The sequence below is a fragment of the Echeneis naucrates genome, chromosome 11 (genome assembly GCF_900963305.1).
Source record: "Echeneis naucrates chromosome 11, fEcheNa1.1, whole genome shotgun sequence".
Lineage (NCBI taxonomy): Eukaryota > Metazoa > Chordata > Actinopteri > Carangiformes > Echeneidae > Echeneis > Echeneis naucrates.
In genome coordinates this window covers 13,083,064-13,105,013 of record NC_042521.1, presented here as the reverse complement: position 1 = coordinate 13,105,013, position 21,950 = coordinate 13,083,064, and the positions used below count along the sequence as shown (strand labels likewise).

Genomic DNA, 21,950 nt, shown 5'->3' with positions numbered 1-21,950 from the left:
CTGAATCTTAACTTACCGGCTTACCATCTGCTCCTTTGGTGCCTGCACTGCCCTGCATGCGCAAGCAGAAAGAATGCTTTTCAGAATCTGAATTTCACGAACGTATGAAAGAGATGCATCTATCAAATTGATGATTCCAATTTTATGGTAGGTTGCAGCCCACAGTCAGGCCGTGTTCAATTACTTTATTTATTTATTTAGTTTTAAACTTTCACTGATAACTTCCCCAGTGAGTAAAACCCTTATGGCAGACCAGGCCACTGGGAGTTGGCAGTTTCGGCCACCACTGCTGTGATTATCTTCCTGATGAAGTCTATTAAGAAGCCTATTCACTAACTTACTGAGTTCACCTTGTGTAAGCTCAGTCTGCTATTGAGGTCACCTACTCTCATTGCTGTTTCTTTTTATGTTACTTACCGTCTCTCCTCTTAGGCCAGGTGATCCTTCTTTTCCTGGCTCCCCCTGTGGAGCAGAAAAAGCGGACGATATATCAGTATATATCAGTTTAACCAAGGTGCTTATCATTGCTTGCACATACAAGGTAACATACTGGCAAACCAAATCAGAAATGCACATATAGTCATAGTTATCAGGGTTTCTTCCTCTACATTTGTATCAGAGTGCTTTTAATGAGTCAAAAATCCTCAAAAGTTAAGCAGATGTATTGTGCTCACTTTGATTTGTTTTGTGATATTTCTGAATTATTAGCTTTTTTCCCCAGCACTAGCATCACATTAATTCTCACTAAAACATACTCACTTGGTCTCCCTTCTGTCCAATGCCAGGCTCTCCCTTTTCTCCCTTCTGTTGTGAGGTTTGAGTCACACCAGGCGTGAAGTTAGGGGGTAATTCTCCAAGAGTGGGGCACACAGAACATGGCTCTCCCTAAGTCACACAGACAGCAATATTAGCACGTAGTTCTATAGTGATGATCCTGGAGAGAGCTACTAACTGTTGGTGTAACATTTTTTTTCTTTTTTTTTTATTGATTTTCAAATCAGTACAAACAATCATACACTGGAAAGAAACTTAGTGTTTGTTTAACATCTAAAGCCTGATAAAAACCAACAAGCTAACCTTTTCTCCTTTGACGCCATCTGATCCTGGTTCTCCCTAACAAAAAAAATACAAAAACCAACACACACACACATTCAGGATAGCAAATTAATGTCAGTTCTGCATGAAGAGCGTGGTTGCTTTGAGATGAAAAGTGGTGCAAACATACTATTCAGTGCAACTCGGCAGTTGGAGGACATCAACAATCTGTAAGTGTGTGGATGTGGTTGGATATGTGGGAGGCTGGTATTCACACAATAATGAGTGCACACATAGAAAGATGACTCCGTAGAAATGATCAGTTTGTATATGTTAATTTTGCAGTTCAGGTAGTTTGGTTGCATCTGCTTTGATATAATCCCATCTGCACTGCTGATGTTAGCATATCTGAATGTATAGTAATGCAGATGAGAGTCTAGGTCATCAGCCATAACTCAACCATGCATTGCACATGAATCAGGGAGATTTCTATACCTTCTGTCCGGCCTTGCCATCTGCCCCTTGAGGCCCCTGGTAAATACAGAGTAAGGAAAAAGAAGAGATGAGCAAGAAGGAACCAGAAGTTAAAAGTGTTGGTAGTTCAACTTTATTGGAGGGAGGTCATATCTCACTTTCCCTCACAGTTGCTCTGCCCTCTTCTCCTTCTGCTCTAAGCAGGTATGACAGATGGACGGTAGCACTATTGGAAATCGTTGCACACAGAACCTCATAAGGCTTTAAGATTTATACCCCCCCCCCCCCAACCATAAATAATTCTCTGTTTCACCTGCTGGGGTAAGTGGGAAGATGCAGAATAAAAAAGAGACAGAAACGATGTATGTTGAGTCCTGATTCATGAGAGTGAGAGAGAAGGGCACATTAAGATTACAAATAAAAAAAAAAAAAAAAAGACCTTTGCCATGGAGAATAAAATTTGACAGCAGATCACACTTTGAGCAGTTGCAACATTGCGAAAATGACAAGGGCAAGTTCAACACTAGATGTAGAAAAGAAAACCATACCTTTGCTCAGAATGACAAGAAAAATAAAAAAGCATACACTTAGAAATACGTGTTTAAGCTTCTATTGCCAACTACGGAACGGACGGTGCATCGTAGCATGTAACAAGATTGTAAAAGTATGTAAGGCAGGTTTGTAATACAAACTCCTATACTTACAGCCGCTCCTGTGCCTGGTAATCCAGGCTCTCCTTTCAGGCCAGGCTTCCCTTTCAGAGCCACTGTGTTCCCCAAGTCTGCAGGCAGGACAGGGCACACTTCGCATGGATCACCCTAAATGTTGAGTCAAATACACACTGTTGACAAGAGAGTATGCAGATATGTAGATAAAGAGCTTAAAGTCAATGCGATACCTTCTCTCCTTTAGACCCTGCTGGTCCTCTTGGTCCCTTATGAAAACAGGAGGATAGCAGTTAAATAATGATGCGTCAGCTTGCAGTCAGAACACACACTGAAAGCTCAAACATACATTACTGAATACCAATCAGTATTTAAAAGATTCTCTTACTGGATCTCCTGGAGGTCCATCTTCTCCTGCAGGTCCCACATCTCCCTGTAAATACAAATTGCTGTGAGAGTTGCAGGAACAATTCTTGGTTTTGCAAAGCTAGAAATGCTAAGAAATTTTAAAAATCACAGGATATTGTGCTATCCTTCAACTGAAAGGAAAACAAACACTGAAAGGTAAGAAGTTAAGATGTCAATGTGCTCAGTTGGATCAACAGCCCTCTCAAAGGTTAGATGAGCTTCTTATGAATGTTCTATGACCAGGATATTAAATCACAAAATTATAGTTTAGATAGTTCATACAGTATCTTGCAATTGAGTTGTCATTACATAACTGGTCTATGTTTGTACTTTTGCTCATATTATCCTTTGGACTGACACAAGCTTTATAACTCAGTAACAGTTTTTTTTTTTTTATATTATTTACTCTATAGCTAATTTTGTTAACCACAGTAGCTGTTAGTCAGATATTTTGTTAATTTCATTATTTCAATTTTCTTTGATATGCTTTGTTATTAACTGAAATTATTTTTGTTCCTCAATTAGGTATCTTTTTAATCCACACCGAAGTGGTATTAGTGACAACAGCTTAAACGATTCTATTTTTCTTTTTTCCCCTTTTACATTTTGGTTTGTTTTTTTTAAGTTAGATCCATATACCCCCAGTAATTACAAAAGCGCCCCCTTGGGTACTAATACTCTTGGTCATCATTAGTCTTGCACACACTCACATTCCACAGAAATAGTTTAAGGGTAAACTCACCTTATCCCCTTTTGCACCACCTGGTTCACCAGGAGGGCCCTGACAGGAAGAAAAAGTGCATGAATCTTTTGAAATGCCTTTCTCTGGATCATTTTAGGCCTGTCAAAGGCAATGAGAGGTACCCCAAAAGAAGTAGTTTTGAGAGTACTCTCCAATAAAACTACTTTTTGGTTAAACTAAGGGGATCTCTAAATAGGATATTAAGATATCCATCGACATTATCCAACAAAGATCTCTCTTTTCGAAGATATTTAAACTGCAAGTGTACTTACGGGCAAGCCTGGCTTTCCAACTCCTGGCAAGCCTGGACGTCCAGGCTTACCTGGCTCCCCAGCCAAACCTTCAGGGCCCACCATACCTGGGGTACCCTGGAAAAGCAGTTCACTACAGCTCTATTAAACTGAACTGAATGTTTGTGATGGACAGGTTGGTGGTGGAAACTGTCAGAGTTAATGCATACAGACCTTCTGTCCCTTGGGGCCAACCACACACACAGACCCTACTCGACCCTGAGAAATGGTAACAAGCAGAGAGAGGAGTGACAGATTCAGTATGGGTCAGTGACATCATCACTGTCAGACCAGAATAATCAATCAAGCTGTGCCGAAATCCATCTCCAAAACATATTCATAAATTGTCAAAGAGACTTGTTGATTTCCCTCATTTGTTTGACATCTTGCAATTTGAAATAGAAAGAGGGTGAATTGCAAAGTGTCTAAGATGTATTATCTTCAACGATGCATATGCAATATTTTCTGCCTGCCTGATGCAAGTCACATCAATAAGCACATTTATATTCACAATGTCAGATGGGTGGGAGGTTTAAGAAAATCTATCCTCCACCAAATCCATCTGTCCACGACAAGCACTTGGCCTGGCGAACAGCTAAATGTGAGTGTGTCTGATGCTGAAAACCGGGGGAATATCTCAGAGCACACACACGTTGTAATTTGTTCCTCAAAACTTTTCATGCGTCTACAGGATCACTGCGCTGAACAGGGAAGATTAAAAGGTTTAAGTCTTCCTGAATAGGCGCCTGCCTGCGAGAGAGAGACGAACAGCACAGTCAATGAGGCAGCATTGATTGTGCAAGCTTTGTTGCTTTAGCCTAATCTAACAGGCATTAAGAGGCCGACTTAACGCCATGGGAGAGAAGAGAAGGAGAAGAGATATCAATGGGAGTCCGAGCTTAAAGAGTAATACCATATAAGTTTGCTGAATATCCACTCCCAGTCTGATAAAAGTGCCTGCATAAGTTAATATGAGTAAGCATGTGTATTGCCGTTTTTGTGATTGTGTTTTGTTGTATTGGCAATATTTAATCCAAGGTATCTGCCTGAAATGTACATCCAATCATTTTAATTACAGAAACCCTGTTGACCAAAGTAACAGACACCAAAAAAAATAGAAAATGTATTAAAAATTCAAAAAGTCAAAACACCTACATCCTTCCCTGGAGTGCCTGTGAGGCCCTGTGGACCAATCTCTCCCTTCTGACCTTTTTCTCCCTAGATAGTACCAGAGGGAAAAGGAGAGAAACGTACGCAGGAAGGAGTAAATGGGGGGAGAAAAACAATAAAGGCTCAGAAATTAATTAGATAACCATTAAAAGGTCGGGTCATCACTATTCAACGTTTCTTAAACATTTCACCTTGTATCCTGCTGCTTCGCGCCGGTTGGCAGGCGTCGCCTGTGGAGGGGAGGAATAAAGACAAGGTCCAGATCAATGACCTGATTCTGAGCAAACATCATGCACACACCACTGAAGCGCTGAAAACAGCACAGTGACCATTCAGCATCCTGTCTGGAATAGGAGCAGGACACATATAGTATGCCCCACTCACAGAAACAGACACAGAAAGACACACATGCACAGTCAGATGCATCATATAATCGGACAGCAACACAATGACTTTGACAATTAAATATACAAAGCATTCAGTCATTCCCACAGAAGAGTTCATATTTAAACTGGATGCTTGAAAATTGGGTTTTGAATAAAGATTGAGCTAAATATCTGAAGGATTAGCAGGATTGGGAGGCAATGGGATGTGTTGCTGTAACCAGTAGCAGAAGATTGGCACTCACCGGTTCGCCTTTGTCCCCCTTCTGCCCCTTGGGTCCCTCTGAGCACTGAGGTTAGAGACACTTAGTTGGCATGCGTTATCACTGAGTGCTTTTTGGCCAAAAATTTCAGGCTCACACTGTGATGCTTTTTTTTTTTTTTTTTTTTGCAAAACAAGGCATGGTGCGAGAGCGAGACGCAATGGAAAAGTTACTTACTGGACCTGACTGGGTGCCAGAACAGTCATCACCCTAAGAAGGGGAGAGGAAGAAGGGAAGAAGGATTGCTTGTGGGGGTGCACAGTGAACAGAATAAGTCAGAGTCCCTAAGAATGCATATCAGCTAGATGGTGGATTGGTCCCCCGCCAGCATCACTCTATTCGACTACAGCATTAAACTGCGTGAGTGTACGGGTGTAAATGTATCATACTAAGTATTAGCTTTCAATGGTAGGCATGTCTGGGCACATCATACATTCCGCTGATGTGAGCTTTTCCACACACACACACACACACACACAGATTTATGCTTCTGTACAAGTTCAGTAAATGTCCTTCATACTCACTCGGTCACCTTTTTCCCCCTTTAAGCCAGGAGCCCTGCCGAAATTTACCACCTACAACACACACAAAAGCACAGTTACACACACAGTACTGTACCTGAGTCATGTTCTAATGGAAAGAAGTGAAAGTAAAGATCAGCGATCCTTACATTTTCTTCCCTATTCAGGTGTAAACAACCACCACACTACAGACACAGAGAAAGAGAATTATTATTATATACTATATTAAATATTCACTGAAGAAATTGCATGTCTGAATAAGAGGAATCTCATGGATTGAGAAAATGACTTGTAGTTTCCGTGAGCACCAGGTGGAGGCACTATTAAACAAAATTAAAATATGCTGAATCGTTATGCTGCTACAGTATGCAGTTAAAAAGGATGAGACGTGGGCAAGTGGGCGTGCGTGTACACACACACACACACTTATTTCCCATGGGAGTGGGAGATCAATAGGAATGTCTGATTCCCACAACACAAGAGTGAGCAGACCAGCTGCTCCTCACAGGCAGACACGTACACACACATAACACGCGCATACACCTAAAAAGGATAACCATTAAAAATAACTGAAGCATTTTTAGCGGAAGCAAGTAATTAAAGATGAATCCTCCATCTAGTATTTCTGGGAGCTCTGCATTCATACACCAGGAAGCTTGCATGTATTGAAGCTGTGACGACCACAGAGGGTTAGCAATAGCATAGAGACTGTGTGTAATCACCCCCCCAACTCCCTTCTTATGAGCCACAAATCTATCAATGGCTGGCTCGAACCAGCTGCAATGATGAGTCAGTTTCCAAGTGTGTTTCTGTCTCCGTAGCTTTAGGGAAGTCCCTGTGGAGCTCTAGTAAAATTCTCAATGGCCCTTTGTTTGCTCCCTGCATTATTCTCTGAAAGTCATGGTGTTAAAGATATCTATACCTTCTCTTTTCTAAATGTAATGCCAAAAAATGAAACACAGCATAATAAGTTATTTCAATCAATTTTGCTTCTGCTGGGTATCAGGTTTCTTATTTAGTAGCAGCATCTTTGAGTTTAGGTTTTTGCAGAAAACACTTCACTGTGGATTGTTAACTTGCAGCAATAAATAAGGTTTTGTATAGGTGGGATTTCATCATTAAATATTGAATCTCTTAGTTACATTTGCTTGCTTGTTATTTGGCATGTACCCTACAGAATGACACATCCCAGTGCTACGGCTCACAAAGGTTTTTATCAGTTTAATGCCAATTATTTGGTTTACACATTAGCACCATAAAGCTGCATTTATTTGTTCATTTTTGGCCATTGGAAGGCAACATAAAAAATTAATAGGTGCCAAATTGTGTCCATCAACTCTGTAGAGATGAAGGTGTTATTTTGGGGAAATTTTCCTGTTTGTTTACCACTTTAAGTGCGAGACAATTCGCATTTAAATAATACTGCATCAAGTATATTTGTTTTTATTTTTGGCATTGGAGTAAAACTTTTAAACTTTGGCACATGTATCCTAGTTATTATTGTCAAATTGAAATGTTCAACATGCAAATCTTGTAAATAGGCTCACTCTCATTGAGCCAATATTTCAATACATAGGCATTCATTCTACCTTATCTATGCCAACACCGAGGCTCATTCATTAGCTTAAGCATCTCAAAAGACAAGCTGAAATTCTGGCGCCAACATCCTGTCAGGGAGGTTTGCTTTTTGGTATTAAACATCCCACTGGGCGCGTTTTTAGCCATTGTCTGTCTATCTGCCAGGTCTTGACAGAACAAGGGCAAAACCCAGCATGCACTAAGTAAAATCTAATACCAGCACAAACATTCTCTATTTCCTCCTTCCAATTGTCTAATGTAGCGTTGTTGGCACTTTCTCAAAATTCAGATGACTTTCTGTGATACAGGATTTAATGGGAAAAGGAGGAGGAAGACGCTGGGTTTTTAGTTCTTAAACAGCCTTTTCTGTTAATGGTTCACTTCCTAGTTCAGCCCTTTGACTCACGGAGTCAAGAAGACACTGATGTAGCAGGAACGGGCCATGCAGGAACGGGCCATAGAGGAACAGCTGAAGCAGCATGACATGAATACCACAATGAAAATTGACTTCTGACTGAGCTTTAAGATTGTGCTGCAGAAGCCAAATCTACCTTTTATTCAGATAATCTATTGCCATAATAATATTAATACATGGGCCTGTCTGCCGTAATTGTCAGAATTGGTCTTGCAAGGCATAGTGTCAGATTGTATTATCATTGGATTCCTATGGGTGCAATGCTTATTTTTACCCTGAAAAAAAGGCTCGGCTGTATAATTTAACCAAATCTAATTCACAGCACCAAAGAAAAAGTCACTTTTAGTTCTTTTCAAATATGTGCCTCTAGTGGCAGGGCAAACTGTGTGCTCCAACCCTAGTTATGTCCTACATTGGGGATGTCAGTGGAGGCGGCCAGCTGCATTGGTAAGCACACAGGAGCAACATAATGAAGCGTCTGGAGTTTTGTATTCTATTTGTGAACAGAACATGCATATTGTAGGTGAATGACAAAATTAATAGGCAGCAGCAACTCCCGACTGAGACTCAGCGCATAATGAGGTGTAAATCAGCCCTCAGTCAGTCAGCATGCTGGGTAGGAGCTAGGGAGGGAGGAGGAAATAGGAAGAGACCATTTCTTTTTCTCAACCCATGCACCACAAATAAATCCAACATAGAGGCAGACACACATTAGGTGGGTGTGAATTGTCCCCTTTTTCAATTTCAGCAGTATACACATGTTGGAGATCTCTTTATCCATTCATGCTGCGCCCTTTTTTAGGATTGTTTAAGGAAATGTATCCAGTGGACTGATTGGCAGTTCATTTACACTAGAAATTCACTCTCCATTTCATCCAACATGTATATCTTTTAGCCTCTGGGAGGAAACAAAGTACATGTGGAGAACATAATCGCCTCTTGAACCCAGGCCTTTCTTGCTTCGAAATGAATTTCACACAGTCCCATCGGCCCAGCTAGAAATTCAACACTATAAAATTAAATGTGTGGGTGTGAATTGTGAGGCTTACTTTCTCTGCCACGTCCTTAGATGCAAAAATCTCCTGTGGCAGAAAAAAAGGGCAATATTATTTCTTGCATATCAGATCTGAATATGACCTCAATACTGCATCCACTTTTGGCTTAACATTGGTCTACGACCGGTTTCTGTCAATGTTTAGGCAATAATTCTGGCAATAATTGACTCTCACGGCCAAGACTGGTTTAGCTAACATTCAGAGGCAATGAATCAATAGCTTTTAAAGGCCTTTCACAGGAATATAATTTAGTCTGGTTTTCTTCAGCTTGGCAGCATTGCAACCTCATTCTTCTTCTTCTTCAAAGTTTTTACAAAGTATATACCTAATTATCTCAGACACTGGTAGTTCTCTAACAATTTAAAGTAACTGAATCTCCTAAATGTGTACCAGCGATAGCATAAATACATACAAATTAATGTCATATGATACAGAGAAGATGCTGTATGTTCTGTTGCATGTGCTGTGGATCCATTAAAACCTTATTGCCATTACAGTTGATTGCATCAGATACACAACAAAGAAAGAAGGCCTACTGTATGGTTTTCCACACAGGTCATTAATGCTTATTCTTAATTCTAAGTGGAAAAAATGGATGAAACAAGATGAACAGAACGGCAAAGAGAAGTACTGTACCTCATAAGCCCCAAGGCTAATGAGGAGATGGACCCAGCTGTGTACAGGGTTATAATCAGACAAAAAAAGATGGAAGACTGTGTGGGGCTTCATAATAAAGAGTCATATAGAAACACAAGCGGGCCAGGGTAAGTCACACTAAACAAAGCATTTGTTTCCTCTGAAAGCAAGATGACCTTTATGCTGGGAATAAGGTTTAAAGTCAGAAGATAGTGCACACAAGGTAGTGTGCTGTGGCTCAAACATAGACAAGAGCACTGGAATATACACAAAAGCAGTGAGTCCGATTTTACTAGTAAGTGGAAGCCGGGGTGTTTAGCATTAACAGAAAACGGCTTTGAGTACAACATTGCAGCTAAGTCATTGAAGCCAATGTAATTTTTTTTTTTTTTTTTAGATAATGGTGACAACACAAAATTTGTTAAAGATATATGTCATGCTGAATTTTGGAATAAATAATCTAGACTATATGACCTATTGGTCCAATCATGGAGAACATGTTTTACACTTGTCTTATATTTCACTCAGTTGGATACATCACACAGCTTCTATGAAGCGTTAGAACAAATATATCTGTACTTTTCAAGACTGACTCCATTCTCATGACTTTTAAATATAAGACTACAACCAGCTGCCGTTGTTTACTTTATACAACCACTGGAAATAGCTCAAACATTTCGGCAACATACATCACTACAGATAACTTACAAACACAATGTATCATTTGAAGTTAGTGGAGAAAGGCAGATACACTTTAGGCAACCTCAGCCCCTCAGTTTTACAACTCAGTGTTTGTACAGATTAAACAAAAGAAAACCACTAGCCTAATCAGTGGATTTTGTTACCTTCTAATCTAAAATAAATATCTTTGCTCACTAAGCAAAGCAGTGGAGTCATATTTACTACATTAAAACAACAGCGTTATCGATTAGGGGTCACTAGTTCAGTTACATAACTGACACTGACTCACACAAGGTGGTTTATCAGACCTCCTGCAGCTCTTCTGTTCCCACAAAAGCTTTTATACAACTAGTCAGTATCAAGCCTCAAGACCTCTAAACATAAATTAATATGTAATATGTGTGTTAATCCTTGCAGATAATTAAGGGGGGAGGGGGGCTTTACTTAAAGAGCAATTATACAGTATATCAACAGCTGACCCAAATTTATTTGAAGCTAATTCAAAGATGCGTAGCTCTCTTTTGACATACAGCTTACATGGCATTCGACGTACCGTATGCATGAGAATGAAATGTATCAGTCAGTAAAGACTTAGTTTTATAGAAGCATTGTTACGGCTAAGCAACATCTGTTCAGCACACTGGAATGTTGTATTTCAGAGTTCATTTATACAATGCTTACAAAAGAGATAAACATAAAAAGTCCCCAAGAGTGGAAGAGGAAAAAGAAGAACAAATGGAGGAAAAACTGTGAAATGAGAATTGACTGCATTCATGGCAGTTAAACACGAGGTGGAATAACAACAACTAAAAAGAGCTGATAATGTTTCCAGGCCTGAAACATAGTAGCATGCCCTTGATTTCCATATTAAAACAGTCATTCTCCAATAATTGATAGCAGAAGAAGCAGCAGAGTGACAAAAAGACAGAGAGAGTGACACGTGAGAGATAGAAAGAAACACAGAGGCAGACAGCTAATGCCTGAGTTATTGTAACTATGTCTAGCTGGGATCATCTATAGAATTGATTACTGTGTCCTGAAGTCTGCCAGAGCTCTAAGTTAACACTAACACTACAAAGGAGAACAACAGGCTTTAATGAATAGATAATTGGATATGAGCCCCATTAATATGAATGACGAAACATGTGGATGTAGAAACAAAATTGAATTGCCTTTAATCTAGAAAGAACTTTGTGCATCAGGCGGCACTGAAGCAATCATAAAAGAAACCATGAAAATTTGTGGAAGAACAGCCCCCATGTGTTGCATAAGGCACTATTTCTCAAGCACTCAACACTTCCCACGGACACTTTGAACGATTGCTACCAGCAAAGCTAAGTGAACTGAAGTGATGCAGAACTCAGAAGTGCAGTGTAGAAAACATGTTTTCCACAAGAGAATATCAAGGGGAAAAAAAAACACAACTTATACCAACATTTGGTGGAAGTCCTACAGGCCAGTGTTTGCTTGCCAGCAGGAGCATCTTAGACAACTCAAACTGCCTCAAGAACAAAACTGCTTGAGGCAAACTGTCTGTCTCTGTATGTGTTATGTCTGAGTCTGATAGAAACCATGTGCTGTGATGATTCATGACAGAGGACACAGTTGGTGAAAAATTAGATGTTTCTCTCAATTTGTGTCTTCACTGAGGCATCCATCATTGAATTTCCAATGACAAAAGCAAAAGAATGGTATTTCCAGGTTATGATTAGCATTCCATAGTATTAGTATTCCCATGAGTTTTTGAATTGTGGTTTTGCAATGTCTTTTTTCTTTTGAGTTTGTTTCTTTAATGGAAAAAATGCACATGGCAGTGTGCGATTTACCTGGTTAAATGTGTTCTCCAATAGATCATTCTCAGCAGCACGGCGACTCTTGGGAGCATCAGGAGGGCACTATAAGCATAAACAGACACAACAGATAATTTAGTATGGGGGTAAAAGACCACCTTTGTCAATTCAATCGGGAAAGCTATAATTCTATTAAACTGATTCTGACATATCAAACAACTCAAACTACATTTTCTGCAAGACTCTAGAAACTCAACAGTCCTGTGTGTCATTGTCTACTTTCCGAATTTCTTTTTCAACATAACGTGACATGTTTGCTCTGTAAATGTATAATATTGCTTATGCTGTGTTATTGTTTTTGACTAGAGCCAGAGTAGAAAAAAAATTCAAACAGCGATTGAGGTGGTCATGGAAAGGGAACGTTTTATTATTTATTTCTAATAATTGTAGAAGTGAATTGAAACACGCATCAGCTGCCTTTGACTACAAATCTTATCTGTGTTCAGACTGTGGCTCTCTACCACAGTGTGATTCCCTGAAAAAGTCTCTCAACATTTGTTGGGCTGCCTGACTATCGCTAATCATCACTCACAATTTATTTTCCCCACTAGCTGCTTAGATGAAGCTAAATAGCAGGTGTGCTTGACAACAACCACGCAGTCTATACCACTTCACACTTGACGCTGCAATCACTCGTTAATAGTGCCACACAAGTCAACTGCCATGCTAGAAGAGGGGTCAATGCCAGGATGCTAACATGCTAATATTGGCGGTAGAAGTCTGGCATGCATATATTCACCGTCTTTGTTTTTTTTAATTCTACTTGAGCACATAGTATTTCTGTGAATGTACAATCATCTCGGGGTAATATAGAAGGCCATGAATAATGACTGAAATGTATTACCTCTGAAATACACTCTCAAACACATGCACATTCTGGTATCGTTTAGTTCCAATGTACTGTAGAATTCACACCACATTGTCAAAGCTACTGACAGCAAACACACTGTTTTGTCTCATTCTTTTGCGTTTTAAGAAATTGTGTAAGAATGCAAGTCAATGTGAATGCCTGTGCACGCACACTGCTCCGCTCCTCATTTCAAATTTAGCTTGGAGTTCGAAGGGAGCCCTGCAGGAAATGCCTTAAGGAAAAGATATGATTTATTTTTTTTTTTTAAGTGTTTCATCCTTCCTCCAGAGTACTCCACACTGTCAGACTTCAGAAGGTACTTCTCTCCCTATTTGTATCCCTCAAATCACACACACACAGACACACAAAAACATGCAAGTGCAGACACCCTTGAGAATTCTGTCAAAAAATGTGGTTGTGCACAAAAATGCCATAAGTATAAACATAAACCAAAGAACTGACCATTTGAATTTATTCTCATACTTAATCAATCACTCATATAACCGCAGAAAAGAAAAAAGGTAACAATAGAATCATGACAAAAAAGATGCATTTCTGTCATATTTTGAGAGTACAAACAAAACTGGCAAACTGCAGTTGATGTGACATAATTGCACATAATGGAATTATACTAAGCTCTTGTCAATTTGTACACATAATATCCTATATTAACCACAATTTTTTTAATTAATATAATGTGGCAGGATTTTTCAAATTTGTGGAAACCTAACTTAAATCATTGATGGAGTTATACAGTAAGGGCCCACCATGCATATTCAAATCGAAGGCAAGCAACCATTTTTCTTTTTGACCACCTGAGGTGAGAAAACAATGCAACACAAAACAACAGAGGAAGAACACAAAAGGATGCAGATTAACAAGCATAAGCCTTCAGGGTAGCTGCAGAGAGTTTATGGTGTTTAATTCTGACAATTTAAATGCAGCTTCTCCCTGCAGCTGTTGCAAGGAAACCTCCCAGCAAATAATTGTGGCTTTTCTTGTGAAGCAGCTAGAACAAGTGAGTTGCACACACTGAAGTTTGTTTACATTAGGTCCAAACTAGGGAAAAGTGTCCAAGTTGCTCTATCGTTTTTCTGCAAATCAGTATAGTTTGTCAGATGCCTAATAGCTAGTGTAGTTAAGAAAATGAGTTTGCTAAACTGCCTTAAACCCTCAGTCCCCATCCAATCTGACAGAGCTTGAGAGGATCTGCTCTCAAAGATGGAAGAAAATCCCCAAATTCAGGTGTGCAAAGCTTTTCAAGTGAAATCCTGGATGACTTGAGACTAACTGCTTTAACTAAGTACTGAGTAAAGAGTTGGAACACTTGTGTTCATTAAATATTTCAGTTTCTCCAAGTTCAGTCTTCAGTTCAACTCCCCATTGTACAGTCCAAGCACTTTTTGTACCACATTCATTTGTTGTTATATTTAATCACTGTTAATCAACAGGACGGGGTTGTCAGTCTCACCCGAGCTCCAGGTATCTCACAGCAGGCCTCCTGAATAGCAAGGGATGGGTCACAATACAGCATTACTTGCTGAATATCCATCTGAAAGGGAAAGTTGGAGAAAAATCGAAAGATTATGATCTATTCCACATGCAAGTCTCCACAAGATCTGCTTTTTTTTTTTTTAATAAATGATGTAAATGAAGTTTAAAAGGCAGTAAGCAATGTTAAAAGCCAGTTAATTTATCATTCAGCATTAGGAAAGAATTTTGTAAGGCGCTTTGGCTTGTTTAAACATATGAGTGTGCACGTATTTATGAACACTTCCTCCCTGTCCTAAAAAAAGACACTGCTTGCCTTTTAACTAGGACACTTAATTGATCATCAAAACTAAATGCCCGGAATACTAGCTCTGCTCAGCATTTATAGTCTCCTACAGGCTCATTCTCCCATTTGGTGTGCTCACTTTTCCAACCAGCACTGAATGTGACAGCAGTTCAGCTTATTGTCAAAAATAGACAGAAATCCAAACAAACACGAATGTGTACATCTGCACATCGAGACAATGGATGATTTCAGTCCAAAGGCCTCCGTGGGAGTTTGGTTCACTACAAACATTTCACTCAGTTCTTTTTTTTTTTTTTTTGTACAATTATAGTTCTATACTCGAATGGTGTGGTGAATATTATTATGCAGCAAAGCTTGACAATGCCTTTCTATATGGCATAAGAACTAATAAGGGAATCCAATTCTTTCAAACCACTTGTGTGAAAGACAGGTAATGGTTTGTTCCTCATACACAGACACACGGCTTAAAGGTCACCACATTTTCGAAGACAAAAATGTAGTTGACATTTACCCTGCAAAGCTTGGCCTTGATGAAAGGTTCTTCACTTGTCAACATGTGGCAGTCATGCAGCATTTTTTAATAACAATTTGCACAGATAATTCTTTATAACATTTTCCCGGTTCACTTTTGATTTGGAAAGTATGCAAGTCAAGAAATTTACAGTTACGAGACTTACAGGGTTAGGTTTAGGATAACTAGGACAAGCCACCATATCCTCACAGGAGCATACCTTTGACCTAGGTTTTATTTGGTTTGGTTTCTTTGCCTGCTCAGTAAATCTAATACTAGCTACTCATTTTTATTTGGCACCAAACTTATTTTTTTGTTTTTTTAGAATGTGATTACCTATATTTCAGGTAAGCACTTTAAAACAGCCAATAAAAATTAACATATAAATTATGATTATTTGTTGTTGATATACCTGCACAGCTGCAGCATCAGAAGCCCGAATGCCAAGCAGAGTGTGTCCATCAGTGGGCAGAACTCCACGGGGATCCAGGGGCTTGGTCTCAATGGAGTTGCAGTCCACGTGGAGGGAGGCAGCCCCCTGTTGCACACTCAGGGCCACCTTGTGCCAGCGTAGGTCCATCAGCGCCTCGACTCCCTCCCCAGTGAAAGCACAGCTCATCAGCTCACCATCAGGGTCTGCCCCTTTGGCTCTCAAGGTCAGGGTGCCTTCGGGTCCGTTGAAGTCTACAGAAAGCTGTGTTCAGGGCAGAGATGTCAGTGGAGCAGAAGGCTCAGAAGAAAGATGTGCATTAATATGCACAAATGCCGATATAGTAGCAATGTGTTCGCCATGCTCGTCAGTTCAGAAATATACTGCATCTCAAGCTGTCTGACTGGCAGTGATTTCAGAAAAGAATAATGCAGACACATTGCTGCCACGTAACAAAGCTGTAGAACACAGTAGTAAAGATGAGGTAAGCGGGAAGACGTATTAATTAAACACACGCACAGCAAAGCCAATCAATCACTCCTAATGAGGAGACTTGCCCTCCATCCATCATACACATTGAGTATTTAAATCTGGCCTCGCACTCTTAGTGATTATGGGAACTCCAGTGCTTTATCACAGAACGCACATGAATAACAATGAAGGTGAATGAAAGAGATGATCGAGGGAGGAGCAATGGAGAGAGCGGGAGCATGAAAGAGCGGATCGCGTGAAGAATAAGGGAGGACAAAAGGCACATGGAATGAAAAGGGAGAGAGGATTGAAAAGGTGTCATGAGAGTGAAGAAATCGAAGAGGAAAGTGGATGACTATACAAAAGACAGATGAGAGGCAGCAAGAATGAACAGACAAAGAGTGTAATAAATAAAAAGGTGAGAGACCAAGGATGAGAGCGTTGAGGCAAAGCTGGAGCAAGACAGAAGAACTCATCCACAATATGAATGGATACTTCTAGCAGGCAGGAAGGAAACAAAGACTGTGATGCACCTGCGGGTATCCCTGTTGATCAGATATCTGGAAGAGGTAGATGGTGTCCCTCAGGGCAGCCTTCTTTAAAGCCAAGGTGAAGATCAAGGTGAACTCCTCAGGTAGACCATGTGGGAACACCTGACTGAAACACAAGCTCATTGACGTTACCAACGTGACATTCATCCACGTTTTAGCTCTGAAACCAAATATAAGCCAAAACACACCACAAAATAAATGCCAAATCTGGCTTTGTATCTGCATGCTAATACATGTCATTTAATTTATGTTTTATGAACTTAAATTTGCATACAGTGACAAAGTTATGTCAACATTCTTGCGTGGGCATTTATATTACTTCCCTCCTCTACGTTCTGTGATGGCAGCTAGCAGCGCAATGCAAAGCCTGCAGTACATAACCCCCTGGCATTAATTTTCATAGCAGATACAGTCCGGCGAACCTCATTCCTCAGTTTTGGTCAAGGGCATCTAAGCACGCAAATACATACACACACAAATATTCACTGCAGGGTGTTGTGCAGATGCATTGAGAGATGAAGGGTTCACAAATAAGTCCAGTGAAATGCATACTGACTGAGATGCTGAACACTTTGAAATAATCTTTCTTGCTCCAATTCTCTCTCTCTCTGCAGATACATTCACATATACAGAGAGAATTGTTGATGCTGGCAGCTGGTTTCCCATTCCTAGAAGTGGGGTGACAGTGATTTATGACTGAGGGAAGATCCAAGGGAAAACAGCCAACTACAGGACGTCAAAACAAAGGCAGGATGAGTTGGAGAAAAGGTGAGAAAAAGAAAACACTGAACCTGGAGACCTGGAGTGAAGAGAGTGAAGATGAAAGGAAAAGAAAAATATAGGGGAGAGCGGGAAAAGGAGCAGTGTGGGTATTTTATGAGTACATAAGATTGGACATTAACTAATCTGTGTTTATAGCAGGTAAGTAGATAGTATATGATCTGTAGAGAAAACGGACAGCCAAATGAAGAAAGAAAAAGGAGAAAAAAATTCTTGTTCTTGTCAATTAGTGACATGAGCTGCAGGGCACAAAACCACTTACAAACTTACTTACTTGACTTAAGTTGAAACTACCTCACCTTGGTCTCACTGAAAAAGCAAAACAAATCAAACCAAACAAACAAACAAAAACACAAAAACCCCCACATACATCCTAAACGCTCATACATATATGCATGCAAACACGCAACAGGGAGATAAATCATTCACTATGGGCTAGACAGATTGAGATCTAGCCTCTCCCAACTCTGAGAGAAGTTACTTCTACTTCTCTTGTTAAAAAAAAAAAAAAAAAAAGAGAGAGAGAGAAAGGGGAGGGAAAAAAGTAAGTGTGAGCTGTAGAGGCACAGGGGAAGAGATGGAAAAGAAATTTAATGTTGAAAAAGCAGATCTCTGGTTTAAGATGGGAAAATCACCGGGAGAGGTGCAAAGTCACGTTTATACTCAGTTCTAACTGTGCTGGTGTCAATCGCCTTCAGTAGAGAGGCTTTCTATCCCTGAAGCTATTATACTCACCTAACTGGAGGGAATTTTAAGCAGCTACAAACTGGTAGAGGAAAAAAGAATTATGTTCCAGGCCATAGTGACCAAAAGCTGTAGCCCATTGCAACTTTTCTCCCCTTCTTGGATTTTAAATTTGAATACAACTTTTAAGAAGAAAATTAACATTGCAAACAGCAAAGAGCAACACACATCCCAATTTCATGCCCAGCTATAGCTCATATTAGGTGTTCTCCGCACTTACCCACTCTTTTTTCAGGACGTAAGTAGGATTTACTTCACTAATAAAGAGACTACTGGGGGAAAAAAGTAAAATGTGATACGAACATATCATACATTCCGAATTTAATGTTAAAATGTAGAAATACCCAGTGTGCAACCCTGCAGCCTGGTGTGGAGATGCACATGACGGAAAGGTAAATGGTGTAGCCCAGGATCATAGTGACCTAAGTTTCCTGTACCCAACTTCCAGTTGTCTTACTTGAAGAAAAAAAAAAAAAAAAGAGATTAAAAAAAAAAATCCCTCTTTGAACCATGGAATGCCTGTACACATTTTTATGGCCAAAAGACCCCAGAAGTTATATTGCTATCCTTGCTGAGAGATTGACCAAAAAAAAAAAAAAAAACGTTTTTGGAACATAATGATCACAGCAGCAATTCAGCAATTCCCAAATGCCTCTATGAAAAGAAATAAATCAGTATGTATGCTTAAGGAAAACATTGCCTGGCCAATAAATGTTGGTAAACATTAAATTCCACGCTTCCCATACATACATACATAATCAGAGAGCAAAAACAATAATTTATTTCACAAATGTTTCAAGTCTGGACTGGTTAGCTCTTCCACATAGCCAATAGTAGGCTTATGACGCCCCCCAACTGTTGACGTAAAGCTGAAATATCTGATTTTCTAATATTCACCCCACAGCTTGGCTTTTTTCTGAAGCCTTTCTGGTCATAAATAAATAATTTTAAAGCGCAAAAGCTTCCACCTTTGTGCTCCTTATCTTCAGCTGCTGAGAATTTAGTTGACCTTTTCATCACAAATCATTCTACAGTTGTGCTTATCATCTCATTTCAGAAAAAAGGGCAGGACAATACTAAAATGTGCAAATGCATTTCACTTATCAAATGAAAAAAAAGATAATGTTCAAAAATATTCGGATCTTAGCCTCGTACTATGATATTACAGAATTGCTTCCTCACTCTCTTATATACACTGCAGACACAGAGAGGTAAGAGGCCCACAGCAATACAATCATATCTTAATGAAAGGAAAATGCATGTGACCAGCTGTGACTACTGATCATTTCACTGCAGACAACAGACAACGGAGAGGGACCGGGGACTAGTGGCTTCATCTGGCTGTCACTGTGTTAGCTTGGATTAGCTGAATGGATTAGCCTCCAATACAAAGCAATACAACACTTTCCAATTACTGTATACACGTCTCACACTTCCCTCAACCTCACTGATGAATTAAAAAGCCACTTGAGTGACAGGTGGCCTGTGGTAAAAGGGAACCATGTATTACACAGTGTATACTCTGGGTCCAAAGAAGGGGGTGGAATGTCTAAGATGCAGCAATGATACATGTACTGCAAGTGTGCACAGACTTACACACACAAAGATTGAAAGATTTAACCAGAAAAGCACATACACATGCTACAATTACACACCTCAGCACATGCATAAAATGATAAGCAGACACACACACTAACTCTCGGAGGAAAAAGCCATAGAACAAGCCTTAGGGTTTGTTCAGATGAATTTATTTACTGTCTGGGTTTGAACTTGTAACCCATTTGTTCCTTCCCCTAAATGCCCATCTGTTCTCCACCTCCACTCTTTTTTTCTAAATGCCTGGAATCCCTCTGCACAATGTAATTTAAATAGAGGAGAAAAAAAAAATCAAAATCATAAAAAAAAAAAAAAAGCTTCATGAATAACTAATGCTGAAAGGTGGTCCTCTCTGATTTTATCTACTCTTCAGTGAGGCAAGGAGGAGATGGAGAATAGGCAAACACAAGCAAAGCGAGTGTCGCCTCTGATTTTGTTTAGTTGTTTTGAGAAACATGCAAAGAAGACAGTGAGTTCTATGAAAATGGAAAGGCAGAATGAAAAGCAGCCAACAGGCAGGGCTGATGTGCAAACATTGATTATTCTCTGTTTGAGAAAAAAAGAAGTCACCCAGGTAACATTCTTCACTGACAGCAAAGCTCTCCATGGCATCACAATTTCAATAAACTCTGCACCATGACAAAATCCCAAACCATCATCACAGAACGGTGTTGTCGTCCTCTCTCTGTATGGTTAGAGGCAAAACAAAAAAACATCTCGGATTTTCTTTTTTGCTTCCAAAGATACTGATTTCCTGAGAAGTGACAGCCCTCCTCCCCACTTTCACTTCATACAAACGACTACTCTCCAAGCCTGTGACAAACAATATATGTGACACTTTTAGAACAAAATGTCTCCACCAAAAAAAAAAAAAAAAAAAAAAGAGTGTTTTGTAGACAGATTTATCGGGGCTTCAAGCAAGTGGAGCTCACAGCGCTGGACAGAGTGATAAAACACTCCAGGCTGACCCAATTGGCAAGTTCTGAAAAACTGCTTTATCAGTGGGTAGAAAGAAGCTCAGCAGTCTGAAAAGCAGCTATAATTCACAAGAACTGAAAAAGAAAAACAGGGGAAAAAATAAAGAGAGTGACTAACAGCCAGCTTATAACCCTAATAAACACTAGTCACGCTATTCCAAACACAATCTACACCAAACCACTATGTAATAACAACATGAAAAACCAGGAAAGCCTAATTACACCATGTCAAGCTGCAAAAAACGATGAAGAGCAAGGGAAATTAACTTTGTTGGAGTTTATGGCTCTGGGTCTCTTTTCCCAGCAATAAGTTCAGAACAAGCTCAGGCTTCTCCAATGCAGCATTACACTAAAACTATAAAAAAAAAAAAATAAATAAATAATTATTTCTTTCCCTTGGTTTTGCATCATTCCTGCAAATTAACACATCACTACTTTAGATTACACTCAAGAAAATTTCTAATGTGAAAACAAGTTAGAATAAGCACATGCAGTCACAATGAGAAAGCCAAAAGGCCGTTAGGGTTCGGTTTTACAAGCTAGTGTCAGTGGAGAAAAAAATTAAGTGGTATTTTCTGGAAACGCAATCAAAAATTGACCTATGGTGCTCGGTTTGCCAAGTGTCTGCCTTTTACACAACAGCCAGTGGATAGCACTGACATGCTGAGGGAGGGTTCAGAGACCGATTAGCTGTGGTGGTTTCTTTCTCTCTGAATTTGTCCTTAGCTCAGGCATAGCATGAAAAGACAATGTAATGGGCTTACATAAAGGTCCAGGGAAAAATTCACTTTATTTCCCTTCCTGTAATTCATTCTGCAGCTCCTACAGCTGTACACGTGTTTGTGCGGGATGTATTTGTCTGTAGGTGCCGCATATACAGTGGTAGAGATGTGCATTAAACTTACTCGGTAGGGCGTAGGAGTGTTGTCTTGCCCAGGCGGAGGATGACAGGTCCTCGAGGGTTGCGTATTTTCTTGACATCTGGACTCTTGAGTAGGTAGAAACGTCTCACCAGATTAAAACCTGACAAGAAATGGCATTCATCAGCACACCCATGAATAAAAACTGACAATGAT

At 39.8% G+C, this 21,950-nt stretch overlaps 1 protein-coding gene across 6 annotated transcripts in view; it reads right to left on the bottom strand.

The window, feature by feature from the left end:
• The window catches only part of col16a1 (collagen, type XVI, alpha 1), a 55,927-nt gene that overhangs the window by 19,072 nt on the left and 14,905 nt on the right, over positions 1-21,950 (bottom strand). For 5 of the 6 annotated variants that reach the window (XM_029513505.1, XM_029513509.1, XM_029513507.1 and 2 more), the window contains exons 4-26: positions 21,780-21,897; positions 16,760-16,883; positions 15,738-16,019; positions 14,488-14,568; positions 12,143-12,211; positions 8,994-9,026; positions 6,101-6,136; positions 5,955-6,005; positions 5,608-5,640; positions 5,413-5,457; positions 4,976-5,014; positions 4,770-4,832; positions 3,789-3,833; positions 3,597-3,692; positions 3,325-3,363; positions 2,563-2,607; positions 2,408-2,443; positions 2,214-2,327; positions 1,531-1,566; positions 1,078-1,113; positions 760-885; positions 418-462; positions 17-52 (exon numbers count right to left, since the gene is read on the bottom strand). In XM_029513505.1, the coding sequence (XP_029369365.1) occupies positions 17-52; positions 418-462; positions 760-885; positions 1,078-1,113; positions 1,531-1,566; positions 2,214-2,327; positions 2,408-2,443; positions 2,563-2,607; positions 3,325-3,363; positions 3,597-3,692; positions 3,789-3,833; positions 4,770-4,832; positions 4,976-5,014; positions 5,413-5,457; positions 5,608-5,640; positions 5,955-6,005; positions 6,101-6,136; positions 8,994-9,026; positions 12,143-12,211; positions 14,488-14,568; positions 15,738-16,019; positions 16,760-16,883; positions 21,780-21,897 (1,628 nt within the window). The remainder of the gene's footprint in view (positions 1-16; positions 53-417; positions 463-759; positions 886-1,077; positions 1,114-1,530; positions 1,567-2,213; positions 2,328-2,407; positions 2,444-2,562; positions 2,608-3,324; positions 3,364-3,596; positions 3,693-3,788; positions 3,834-4,769; positions 4,833-4,975; positions 5,015-5,412; positions 5,458-5,607; positions 5,641-5,954; positions 6,006-6,100; positions 6,137-8,993; positions 9,027-12,142; positions 12,212-14,487; positions 14,569-15,737; positions 16,020-16,759; positions 16,884-21,779; positions 21,898-21,950) is intronic. The other variant, XM_029513508.1, reaches the window with a different exon arrangement.